The sequence below is a fragment of the Clinocottus analis genome, unplaced genomic scaffold (genome assembly GCF_023055335.1).
Source record: "Clinocottus analis isolate CAN_PGR_092001 unplaced genomic scaffold, fCliAna1.0.p SCAF_12, whole genome shotgun sequence".
NCBI classification, from domain to species: Eukaryota; Metazoa; Chordata; class Actinopteri; order Perciformes; family Cottidae; genus Clinocottus; species Clinocottus analis.
In genome coordinates this window covers 16,759,972-16,773,445 of record NW_027175843.1, presented here as the reverse complement: position 1 = coordinate 16,773,445, position 13,474 = coordinate 16,759,972, and the positions used below count along the sequence as shown (strand labels likewise).

General features: G+C 41.6%; 2 protein-coding genes across 5 annotated transcripts in view; both read left to right on the top strand.

Moving 5' to 3' along the window:
- The window catches only part of LOC137782638 (fibronectin-like), a 28,958-nt gene extending 26,767 nt beyond the window's left edge, over positions 1 to 2,191 (top strand). For all 4 annotated transcript variants that reach the window (XM_068572099.1, XM_068572097.1, XM_068572100.1 and 1 more), the window contains 3 exons: positions 86 to 192; positions 331 to 450; positions 1,129 to 2,191. In XM_068572099.1, coding sequence (XP_068428200.1) covers positions 86 to 192; positions 331 to 450; positions 1,129 to 1,197 — 296 coding nt within the window. In that variant the 3' untranslated portion in view covers positions 1,198 to 2,191. The remainder of the gene's footprint in view (positions 1 to 85; positions 193 to 330; positions 451 to 1,128) is intronic.
- Positions 2,192 to 3,184: 993 nt separating this feature from the next.
- Positions 3,185 to 7,838, top strand: umps (uridine monophosphate synthetase). The gene is made up of 10 exons (XM_068572563.1): positions 3,185 to 3,388; positions 3,686 to 3,839; positions 4,307 to 4,431; positions 4,555 to 4,742; positions 4,926 to 5,023; positions 5,267 to 5,427; positions 5,513 to 5,630; positions 5,741 to 5,916; positions 6,007 to 6,121; positions 6,672 to 7,838. The coding sequence occupies exons 1-10, from the start codon at positions 3,239 to 3,241 to the stop codon at positions 6,848 to 6,850; spliced, it is 1,464 nt and encodes a 487-aa protein (XP_068428664.1). The 5' UTR covers positions 3,185 to 3,238; the 3' UTR covers positions 6,851 to 7,838.
- The last annotated feature ends 5,636 nt before the right edge of the window (positions 7,839 to 13,474 follow it).

Below are 13,474 nucleotides of genomic sequence, written 5' to 3'. Positions count from 1 at the left end.
GTCAGGCTTGTGGTATTGTGATAGAGGACAATTATGTTTAGTATTCTCTCAATTATTTCTCAAGGATATTCATTTTCGATTACAGATGAGTCAACATGTTATGACGATGGGAAAATGTACCATGTGGGAAACCAGTGGCAGAAGGAATACCTGGGCGCCATCTGTACTTGTACGTGCTATGGAGGACAACAGGTGTGTGTCTATGTGTGTGTGTGCACTGAAACCTATTCACTGCTGCTTCATGGGTAATGTGCACTACCATCAGAACTGCATTGTGGAGTTATTGTGCTCAGACTGTTTGTGTCTCATCCCCTCCCTCCACCTCTTCAGGGATGGCGTTGTGAGAACTGCAGAAGGCCGGGCGGACACACGGATGTGGACGCTGACCTCCTTCAACCCGTTCATTCAGACGTCTTCGACCGTTACAGAGAAAATGCTCTACGCAAGCTGGTCAGTGTCTCACTATGAGTGTTACTACTAATAATCTGCTCTAAACTGTAATAAAAAAAACAATACATTGATATTAATATTTAACCACAAGTCTGTACGGACCGTAGACACACTCCAACAATGTTACACTTGAATTGAATAGGACTTTGTTTCATTCATCTATATATTGTTGACTTTAATGCCACTGTATATTAGTTCTCTGAAAATGTTAATTTTCTAATTAAATGTAATTAAACATTCCTGACCATTTTTTACTGCCATTTCCACATTATCTTATATTAAAAAGCCATTTCAAATGTACTAAATCAGAACTTATTTTCATGCTAGTGTTATTTAAAACATAGAAATGTGTTAAATACATTATAAATGAGACCAAATAAATGCATTTAGGCATATCCAATTCCTTTCATCAGTAAAACAAACAGAATACATGTTTTATTTTTGTATTCAATGTTTTAAGTAGATTACAAATATCGGTACAATATTAACATTCATGCTCCCTCGTGTGGCTCAAAGGTGTACTGCAGACAGACATAAACGTAAAGAAAAATCAGGAAAAAACCCGAATAAAATGTCCTGCATCCCACCTGTAGGTCCCGACCCAGTCTTTGGGAAAGACTGATTTATAAGATGTTGCTTTAAATCTTGCCTTCTCATCTTGCCCTTCTCTGCACCCAGAACATCCAATGTCCGATTGAATGTTTGAGGCCGGAGCTGCTCGCAGACGCCATCAACCCCTCAGATTAGAGGAGAGTAAAGGAGGATGAAGAAGTGAGAACCCTGTCAGCGTTGATACCACTTCAAGAAGGAAGCCTCCTCCTGTTTTCGTTAAAAGAAGACATTTCCATCAGATCTTTGCCTTAAAGATTTCCCCTCACCAAATTTAAGTGCCTTAACAAGACTTTTCTACACCCACCTCTGTGCCTTTTCAAAGATGTGTTCAACTTTTTTCACATTGGTTGTGATCCTTTCTTATGAGAAACAAAGGATTCCTTCATCCAAGGACTTTTTTTCTTCTTAACATCAATCTAGAGCACACATCCTGCTGCTTTTATCATCAACCTGCCGCCCCCCAAACAAACTGACACACTCACACATGCCGGATGCAGTGTTGTTGTGTATTTTTACTGTTGGGACTCTTCAAAAGTATTTCAAAAACATTTTCAAACATTCCATGATCATTGTCTTCCTCTGACCAAGACAAAACTCACCAAATGTGTCTGATTTTATACAAGTATGTTCCCTGATAACTGTTCATGTGTTACATTCCCCTTTATTTTGAGTCTCACTGTAAGTCATGAATATTCAGAAAATCTTGGCTCTAAACATTTTGATATCCGCAGAGTGTGAGCTTATTGCAAACAAACTCCATCGCCATATAGTATTTTTACAGTTATCCTTGTGTGGATAATTTACAAGTTGATATGGTATAGCGCCTATGAAATCTATAATGCAAAAGCTGACTGACCAAAAGTGTAACTGTTTTTTAACAACAACAACAACAAGTAGGCAGATGGGAAAATGTGCCTTTTATTTCCAAGTGAAATTGATTTTTATTACATACATGTTTGTATTTTTAGTTTCTTTTAAAAAAAAATCATTTCTTTTATTTATCCCTTTTATTCGGGCATTTTGTTCAATGCTTTTTTGGGGTGTACACTTTGTTTTTGATTAACTTGTTTTTATATTGTTGGTGCCAAAATCTGAACTACTGTAGACTGAATCTTTTTAATAAACTGAAAAAAACAAGCCAAACGTGTGTCCATTGTTGTTTTTGTCAGGAGAGAATAGATATTTTCCAGATTATAATTTAAAGGAGGCTGAAATGGAGACATCCGTTAACTTTTGAACGTGTACAAGAAACAGGTTAATAATTATTCTTATCAAACTTTGATAGCTCTTTTCTAGGTGCACAAAGACACTTTACACTAGGGACAAGAGACGGAGCTAGACGGAACAAAACAATAATGGAAATACAAAGCAAACAAACGAACAGACCATATTTGGTAACAAAAAGAAAACTGGAGGCTGTGTGAGTCGTAGTGGAGGATAGGTGCAGGGTTTAGCAGGTGAAGGCGAGTTAGAAGAGGTTTTGTGGGCTTGCTTAAATGAAGATAGGGTGGGAGCCCTATCAACCACACATGAATTCATACAATATAAAATAAGGATTTCGAGTCTGCTTTCGATTCCACAAGTCCTTTTACACGTGGAAGGTTTGCGCTTTTATTCTGAAAATCAAGAGAAACCCTACACCGGAATTCACGCTCCCCTGTGGAATCTCTGCGTTCTGATTGGTTCTGCCTGGTTTCCGGTTAAAGCGTCTTTCCTTCAGAATAGAATTGCGGGAAATCTTTTTTTTTTTATTATTAACGCTAGTGGCAGAAAGATAACACACGCCCATACATCAGCCCCTCTGGGTTCCCTCTGGTGGTACTGTGCTGTACTTCCTGTACCATAACATCTAAATATTATGTGTAATTTGTAGACCATTGAGGACCTACATTTTGAAAAAAAGTACTTCAGCCTACTTTTTGCACGTAGGTTTCATGAAAAAAACTATTAACAACCAACGCTCTAAACAATTTCGATGAACCTCTTGACCTGATTTAGTGCTACGCTTTGATTGTTAATGACAAGAAGAAGAAAAAAGAGTATATCGGAAAAACATTCGAGTGGGTGTGTGATGCTTTTATTCTGACGAAATCAAAGCGGAAGTGTTGTTTCCCGAAAGCAGCGGAGAGACCAGGCTGCAACTGAACTTCGACGGTAACTCCTGAAAACAGACGAGATGGAGAACATTCCCATAGAAAGTTTAATCCTGAAGCTGCACGACGTGAACGGGGTGAAGTTCGGGGAGTACAAGCTGAAGAGCGGCCTGCTGACGCCCATTTACATCGACCTGAGGGTCCTGGTGTCCCACCCGGCGCTCATGAACCAGGTACACACGTGCGTCCTCCCTCTGCGCAACCGGACCAACTACGTCACGCGACGGCTACCGAAAAGGGGCTGCATGTTGGAAAGTTAGTCGCGTTGAAATGCAGCCATTGAGAAAGTTCCCCCGAATAAGCAACTGACTGATAATTCGCAGAGTTAATCACCTCGTGAAGGTCTCAGCAGGAAAACATGGATTCCAGCTCGTCAATAATCACTAATGAATGGGGTGTAAACATGTGATTGTCTCGTGGTTCTCGCCTACAACTCTGCCACAAGTTTCTCTTGTGGTTTTCACGTGCAGGTGTCGAGTCTTCTCTACCAACGCGTGCAAGACGAGGGCCTGCAATTTGACACGGTGTGTGGGGTCCCCTACACAGCCCTGCCGCTGGCCACCATCATCTGCTCTAGGAACGAGCTGCCAATGCTCATCAGGCGGAAGGAGGCCAAGGACTATGGTGTGTGTGTGTTGTTTGTGATTAATTGTCCCATGTTGTAGCTCTTAAATCAGGATAGTGACATGTATCTGTGCCTAAACACATTATAAAAAAAACATAAAATAATAATAATCTCTCTATAGACGAGCTCTCTGTTATCATATTCTCCCATTCAGACACTTTGACAAACCAGGGCCACACCTCTTATCAGTGACATTATAGCAAGTCTTTTCTCTCGGCTGTCAAAGGCCGTTACCTGTACGGCACCGTTGCACCCTTTTTGATACACAAGTGGCAACATAATGTCTTAAGTTTTCTAAGACGACGCAGGACCAGTTTTTTTTAACCGTTTGATCGAGAGCTAATTAAGGTCATCAACGGGTGTCAGATAAGTGAATTGTTGCTTTTTAGAGAACAGTGGATATTGATCTAGTAAAAGTTTGTATGCGAAAGGGACTGATGAGGGAACCTCATGTGACCCCCTCTAGGAACCAAGCGTCTGGTGGAGGGCTCGTTTCGGGAGGGGGACACGTGTCTGATCATCGAGGACACGGTGACCAGCGGCAGCAGCATCCTGGAGACGGCTGAAGTGCTCTACAAAGAGGGCCTGAAGGTGGAGATGACGACGTATAGCGCGGATTGCTTTTGTTTGAGTGATCACTGTAACGCCCATTAAGAACTGTCGTAATGTTACCGCGGCTGTAATCGTCTTTTGAAACCTTTTATTTGTTTGCAGGTGACCGATGCCGTTGTGCTAATGGACAGAGAGCAGGGCGCGGTGGAGATGTTGGCGTCTCGGGGAATCAGGCTCCACTCCGTCATCTCCATGTTCAAGCTGCTCGAGGTGCTGCAGGCGGCCCAACGCATCGACAGCAAAACCGCCCAAAGCACCAAAACGTTCATCCTGGACAACAACACCTTCAGGTAGTCACAGTGTCTTAGAAAGAATTGTAGACGGATAGATATATAGCATATACAGTGAAATAGAAGCATGTACAGTGATAAAAGTTGACGGAGGATCTGGCGAGAGGTGATTTGTTTTAAAGTCTTTGTCTTGTGTGTGTGCGTGTCTAAATGCGTAATAACACTGCAACTGTCCTCTTTCAGACCCAAGGATGATAACGGCAATGGGGTCCCTGCCACCAAGAAGGTGTGTGTGGAGAAGAACATCGAGCTGAGCTACGCAGACAGAGCCAAACTACCGAGTATGTAGTCTTCTGACTTCCGAGCACTAGTACGGTAACGTGGTTGGAAAGACTTGACCGATACCTTTCCCCTCACCTGGCCCAGTGGCATGATTTCACTCTTTTAGTTCAACGCTTTTCTATATGGTGTTCTTCGTTTCTAACCCGTCACTTTCTTCAGAGGTGAAGCTGTTCTTCCAGATGGATATTGCATTTGTTCGATGAAGCCTTTCACTCAGCGTCTCCCGCCCCTTTGGTCTGCAGACGTCCACCCTCTGGCCGCCAAGCTGCTGATGACCATGGAGGAGAAGCGGTCAAACCTCTGCGTGTCCGCCGACGTGACGAGCAGCGAGGAGCTGCTGCGGCTGGCGGACTCTCTCGGCCCCTCCATCTGCATGCTGAAGACCCACGTCGACATCCTGAAGGTCTGGAGGGAAACCGGTTTCACGTTGGACACGAACAACGCTGTCGGGACAATGACTCAAACGCTGTTCTTGCGTCCGCCAACAGGACTACACGGCGGCTTTCAACCAGAAACTGCAGGCGTCGGCCGAGAAACACAACTTCCTCATCTTCGAAGATCGCAAGTTTGCCGACATTGGGAACACGGTCAGGCATCAGTATGAAGGTGAGCGGGTTTTAAGCTCGTGTGTGAAATGCAGCCGTCTTCAAGGTGGCGTTTTGAGAAACTGCGCTTTGTTCGTATTGTTGAGCGTCGTCATCCTTTTTTTCCGCCAGGTGGCTTGTACCAGATCTCGTCTTGGTCCCACATAGTGAACGCCCACGCGGTGCCGGGGCCCGGCGTGCTGAAGGGCCTGAGCGCCGTAGGAAAGCCTCTGGGCCGAGGCTGTTTGCTCATAGCGCAGATGAGCTCCCAGGGGTCACTGGCTACCGGTGAATACACACAGGCCGTGGTGAGCATGTCTCTGCATTTCCTTTGTTTGCTCAGAGAAAGTCCAGGGTTTGAGTTCACACTTTGTCTCCGTTACCGGTTCTCTTTCCAGCTGACGATGGCAGAGGAGCAGCCAGACTTTGTGATTGGGTTTATCTGTGGCTCTAAGATCTCCAAGAGGCCAGAGTTCATCCACATGACCCCTGGGGTGCAGCTGCAGGCTGGAGGTACATTTAAAATAAGATCATCCTTCATGAGTCCCTCAGTGGGGAAATTACAGCAGCACTGCTCACAGTAATACAATTGAAAAAAAATCAAAAAATATAAATTAACAGGAGAATGGTAATATAACAGATAAAAAAAGAGCATTAAAAAAGAATCAAATTTACAGATGGATTCAAAATATACAGATGGAATCAAGAAAAGTGAAAGAAAAAAAAGTGCTTAAATATACTTAAAGTGAATATTGTACCAAAAATAAAGTTTTCCTAGACATGTTGTAATGTAGGGACATCATGATTTTTCGAATAGTCTCTAAATTATATTAGCTTATCACACAGTTTTACTCTAGATTGCATCACCTAATAGTCAAAAACTGTCTTTCCAGAAGTTTGATGACTTTCAACTCCTTCTTTTTTGGTGTTGTGGCTCCTCTTTAACACAAGGGGGAGCTATTGTATAATACATGATTTCTGGGCCTGTTATCAATAGTCCTCTTCCTCCTCAACAAGCTCCCCCTTTCTCTGTCTCCCTTCCTCATCCATCCCTCTCTTGCAGGTGATGCATTGGGCCAGCAGTACACCACCCCAGAGGAAGTCCTCTACAACAAAGGCTCTGATGTCATCATCGTCGGTCGGGGTATCCTGGAGGCCCCTGATAGGCTGAAAGCTGCCGAGTCGTACAGGAAGTCAGGCTGGGAGTCTTACACCAAGAGACTGGGCCAGAGTGGCCAATAGGAGGTCGGGAGCGACATCCGCATCGTTGCGTCCAATTTCAAAATGAACCTACAACTTTAATAAGGACTTTTACAAATGACCTTTTTTTTAAAGTATTCTTCACTATTATATTTTCGAGGAACACCAGTGTGCACATTGTTGTATACATAGATGCATATGTAGACATTTGCATGCGGTACCTGGCAGGTGTGGGGAAGTGGACACTTTAGTGTTGAACACATGAAAATGCAGACTTTTGATTCAGTTGTATTGATGAGCTGCTTTAACTGTGTTCGTCCGATTCTCTCTTATCAATAAACTGCACAACTTAACCTGAAGTCCATCTGCTGTGGGAGCTCTGATCAGATTCTGGAAAATGTCTCAGTGTTCCTTTTAAGATAGCTCCTTCCTCCCTTAAAGGTCCAACCATGCAGAGTTAGATAAGATGTGGATTACCCTGAAAAACTAGTTTTTAAAAAAAAAAGTTTTCTCATCAGTCAGCTGCCGAACTCCTAAAAACCCCCTTGAGGATTTGTTTTGTTAAAACAGCATTTTGAGTCGTCATTTCCTTAAAGAAGACTCCTGCTTCCAGTCGGGATGAAGTTTTTCTTTGCACAAGCACACCGTCCCTGTGTATGAATTGTTGCAGTACTAGAACATGATCGGTTGTACAAATAAGAGTGGCTATTTATTGGTAATACTTTTTAATGGTTTTTTAATATTTAGGTTGCTGGGAATTATTGTTCAATCTGGGTCTCAAGCATCACTTACATATTATGTCAGTCATACTTCTGGCTGTTCGTTAACTCTGTAAGGAACTCCAGCTTCACGAAGCAGCAGCATTGGGTTGATTTTACTCTTAATAGCAAATGGAACAGTTCAGTAATGGATAATGGGTTTCAAATGTTTCTACTATGCTCCTGACTTGTCTTTATTTTTTGTTAGAGGAACACTTTCCATAAATCAACTCCAAAATGATGGCTTTTGACTTGATTGCAATGCAAAAAGTATGGACAGTGTGGGATGTGTATTTTGTAGCCCCTTTAGGTTTTTTCATACTTCAAGATGGGGAAAAGCTAAATGCAACCGGGGTCACCATAACTGTCCTAATGAAGGCTTAACTTAAAATGGCAAATACTCAGGTAAAGCTGTATGGATTCAGTCATAAAGGGATTTCATCAGTGATCTCAGTCGATTGTGTCTCCAAGATGTTTTTTTAAGACCGGAGAAAATGGCCTTCAGTTTGTGACGCCTCCCTTAAAAAGCAAACACATTGTGAATCAACGGCATGTCCTGGAGCCATGACGGTTGTGCTGTTACTACTACGCCTACATGTAATTATACCGTTTCATGGTGTCCTCAGCCTGGGTGTAATGGTTAGATGTAAAGATCTAGCAGAGACCTTGTTGGGCTCTTTCTTGTAAAGTGAGACTGAATTCTTTAATAGATCTTCTGTTAAAAAATATATTTTTTTCCCAATTGTAATATTTGGATGAAGGAAGGGTGGAGGGGGGGCTGATGACCGCCCTCAACAATAACGGCCTTATAAGAAGTTTTGAACAGCTGGGTCACACAAACACACATGGGGACTCGCGTGCACTAAAATGCGCTTAGCCGGACCGACGACACTAACTAAGCACGGCAAAGCTTGCGTTACATTTCTCCATTATATCTCACGTTGTTGCCTGCTGCTCCGTCTGATTTTGCAATTTAGCTTGTTTAAGTGTAAACCATTGTTTGTTGCCTTGTATAACTCCTCCACCAAATAGATACTAGATAAGTACTGAGCTGTGTATTATGAATGAAAGAAATCGACTTGTTTTGACTCAATACAACAGTGTGCGAACCCTTCTGATGAAATAAAACACTGTCAATTATTCTACAAGAACCTTGTGTTGTGATTACTACTATGATTGAATTTAATATATGTTAGTTGTTTTTCATGAAATATAGCAAATGTGCAACATTCAGTAATTGTAATAGAAGTAAAGGTTCATCATTCTATGCACCTTTAATGTTCATGTTCTGTCTCTATCTCACATTTCCTTTTTAAACGACTCCTCATCTTCTCTGTGTTGTGTCTCCATGATGGTGGGGGCTTGTTAGTCAATCTTGGATCCTACAATTTCCATAATGCAACTTGATTGAATCTTTTAATAGACCTTCCCAGCCTGTTTAAGTCTGTCATGTTTCTTTCTCTCTTTTTTTTTATTTTTATTTTTTACATAAGACTAAAGCCCAATTTAGGATAAATGACTCTGATGACATTTATTTGTCATTTTTTTCAGACTTTAAAAAGCATAATCAGCAACACAAGGCATTAAACATCTGCTTTCACAAATCAGGCAGCACTCACCATGACTAACGAAGAGTTAATTTAATTTCAAAAACGCACAGATCAAGATCAGTTTAAGATCTCTGATTGGTTGGCTATCATTGTTCATCTTTTGTGAAACAGGTTCAGTTGTCTGTTGGAAAACAAAATCACTTTTCATAACCTCCCTTTACAATTAAGAATATGTTTCTGTGTTATTAAATTTATGCATAGGCTCCTAAATTGTTAAATCCCCCCCCAAAAAAATCCAGATTCCTTGATTCCATTAAATTAGGCCATTCAACTAAAGAGAATTAAGACACAGAGTCAAGCTCTTCTGTCATTGGAACAAGACCAACTCCTAAAACTGCCAACTGCACGTCATACATTTGTTTGAGGGGGTATGCATGCGTTGGGCTAAATTATTTCATCGTCATGTCTCAGTGTGGATCTTCTCCTCAGTGGCGGTTTGAACCCGGAGCATTTCCCTTCCACAGCACCTGGTAGATCCCACAGAGAGATTTTACTTTTTTTTTCTTCCCAAAAGTTGTCGAGCAAGGCGAGCCACTCATCAGCAGAGAGCGATTTGCAAGGCATATGATATGGAAATAAGGCCCGAAAGGGCTCTGGACGAGTTGAGTCGGCAGGTAGCGACCCGACAATGTGCCTGTCTGCAGATCAACGCGGGCACAAAGGTCAGACACGTTGCCTGGCACAGAGGAAGAGGAGGGAGGGAGCTCTGGATGGAGGGAAAGGCTTGGTAAGAATAATGCATTGTGTGTGTGTGTGTGTTTGTGTGTGCATGTGTGTGTGTGCGTGCGTGTCACCCCTCCCCCTTTATGTCAATATTGGATCAGAGCAACGCACCATGCGACAGGTGTCTGTGCATGCCCTGAGGATCATCCGTGTCGTTTTCATCCATGAGGGGTGGAGAGATAAAAAAGAGAGAGCGAGAGAGCGAGAGAGAGAGAGCATAGAGGTATAAAAGGTGTATACCTGACACAAACCCCACACATTCGATGCATGTAAAAGGTGAGCCATATCCGACCCAGCTTGAGCCTTGTGGCCTTCATCGCTTTGCTTCTTATGGTAGGCTGTAAGACTTTTCATTCATTTGTTTTTCAATTTCCTTCAGAGTATATATTCTTTAAAAAGGTGTTTTTTTTGTTGTTGCTTGTTGTTCTAACTTCTCCCAAATCGTCTTTCAGGGACTACCCGATCACAAAGAGGCCAGCTGTTAGTCGCTCACTACCTCGATCTCCGGATTCTCGTCACACGGTGATCACTTTTTTTTTTTCCCCATGTCCATATTTGCTTCACGTTGAGCCACACGTACAATACCTGAAGATGAAGTTTTGTTCGTTCGGCTCGCGTTATGCAGGTATGGGTTGGCAACTGGGAAAGACACACCGCTGTTTTTTTCTTCTTCTTCTTCGTCACGGGAGCATCACTGTTGTTAACACTGTGAAGTGTCAGTTCAGACAAATAATGGAGTGTTGTTTTTGGTGACGTTTTTTCAGTTTGTTTTAAGGATGTTTTAGCCCTCCAAACGGGTGATGGCAGATAGTGCCGCCATACAGCAGCACAAGTGAGCCACATTACAGAAATGAAAGTCTGGAAAAGCTTAAAAAATGTAGAAGATATTTACAGAAAAAAACATACCAGCCAACTTTTTCTCAGATGACTTGATAACAGCATAGTTTCTGTAACTGAAGCACCAGGTGTACTGCATATGTCACTGAATAGATTGCCTTATTTGCATACAGCTGGCAACAGGCAACGCTCTAAAGAAAGCCAGGTCTGCCTTGGACAACAGGTTGCCTGACTACTGGAGTCTCATTCATTTATCTGAAGGTAAAGTGACAAGGAAAAAGATTAGGATTAATTGCCTAACTCTTTTGAAAAGACATTTAAAGACATTTTTCGACGAATAGCATTGGAAAAGCACACCAAAGTGTGCATTTGATTGACTGATTCACTTTAGCAAGGAAGGACACTCCCAGATAAAAAAAAAAGGATCCAGTTTAAATACTGAAAAGGTAAAAGTAAGATGATGAATTGCAGTCTCAAACGCTCCATATATTCATGTAAAACCTACTCGGTTAGAACAGACATACCTGTCTGTCCAGTTCAGTAACTATATGCTGCAAATAAGAGAGTTTCATTACTAATAAAGCTGTAACTGACATGAGGAAAGTGTCCAAGCGATGCTCATTCACTGTTTGCTTTCTAGCGAGAGCGTGAACTCATCCTCATGGTTCTGTTTGAGCTTCCCCTAGACGATTATATGTACTGAGAAGGTTGACATTTACAACGACAGGGATGATAATCTCCTTATCTCCCCTTTGGTGCTTTTTTTTTTTTTTTTTTTTGCTAATCATTTTCGCACATTCATGTTGACAGCGTGTGTTTTTCCACTGGGGGCTATTCATTACTGTCCATCCCCTACGTCATGAACCGAGGCTGCAGGCGAGCGCCAGGGAGCAGAGAGACGGGCTCAATGGGAGGCTATGTTAATCATTAACTAAACATTAACCACTCTCAAACACACACCAGACATCTGATATGGGCCATCTGCCATTTGGCTGCACCGATGCAGCATTCATCCATCACACTTTTACGAGTCATTATATGCATTGTGCCTTATGTTTAGGAGTATTATCTTCCTCTCAGTGCTTTATTGTACGATTTAAATTGAACACCGGTGTTCACCTTTTAACCAGCTCTCGGATGACGAGGCTAAGTGTTTTGGATTTCAAACAATAAATTGATGAAGTCGGTGTTGCAGCGATACAAGTGAACTGCCATTTTACACCCCCGGTTCAAATTGATGAATTCACTCTGAGGCCATAGTGAAGCTTAGTCTTTTCCATCTTGTGGAGAAATATCAATGACATCCAGAGTAACATATGGTGCCAAAGCACAAAAAACACACACAGATTACTGCCCCCGACCAATATGACCGCTGACTAGTTTAAAAAAATAATCAATTCATATGAAAAACAAACGTTTCTACTGGACACTATAGTTCAAACACAAGTAAAACTAAAACATTTGATCTGTAAATAAGCCAAGAATGACAAAGTGAAGCAAAGCCATGCTTAATTTTCTGTGCTTGAAAATAGTAAATCACCAATGATCACTTTCTCTGAAAGTCTAACACAATATGTACATATAATATGCAAGATACATATGTTTAATACCTTGGGTACATGATCCTTTAACGTGTGTTCATTTTGGTAGATCCCCTTCCCTCTTTATTGTGTCAGAAAGCATCTCATCATCACCCAACGAGAAAACACATTAATTGAAAGCCGGCCCAGCGTGTCATTCTTTACCTGAAAGCATATTTGCCTCTGCTTTAAGCTATAGTCAATATTTACTTAACGCCAGAGGAAGGGGAAGCTCACGCTCCTCAGTATCCTGGTTACCTTGCCCCAATTTAAACTGACTATCCGAACTGGTCCTGCTGCTGCTGCACCTTCCTTCCAGCTCCTGGAGCTGCTTTAGCTAGCGGGTAGTTTGTTAGCGATTCACCGTAACAGGCTTAGACAGATGCTCTTTTCTGTCGAATTCTGTCTGAGCGTATATATTCAATAGAGGTGGATTTGAAAAATACAATAAAATAGAACTACTACATCGAATTTATGTAGTCATATTTTTTTTATCTTTAAATTAGGCCGGACAATTAGTGGGACTTTTCAAAGCAACATGAGAGACCTGAGGATCTCTCAGAGAGGGCAGTCTCTGTGTGTGTCTTAAGTTTAGGATCCTTGTGTAGCAGAGTTTACGTTAGTGACAATTATTTTCACAGGGAAACCTTTTCTTTATGCCATTACTGTCCTTTCTTTAGAAAACCCGGCAGGTAAAAACCCTGTAGCCCTGAAGGCCAGATGATGCAAAACAATGTTGAATCCAGAAATATGCAATACTTCTACTTCTATACTAGTTAATTGAAGTGGATTTCATTTGAATTGTACCTTTAATTTATATGGTTTCACCTGTTTAATGCAAACAGAGAAAGTATAAACACAAATTATATCAGTAATGAGTTTGGAAAAAAGAATCATGAAAAAACACATGATGTTTTAAGCAATTCATGTTACGGTGCTATTTACAAATGTACTAATGATGTCATTCTGATCATAGCATGTAGTATGTGTTTTATTCAGTCAATCGTTACGCACAATATAAGAAGTAAATCCACAATCTAATATACAAAAAAAGAAAGATAGCATGTGTGTGTGTTCTAGAAGAGGAATCCCTCCTCTTTTCATCTCACTGTGCTTTCTCCCTTTTTCTTCATTAAAGAGTTTTGTCTACATCAAGGG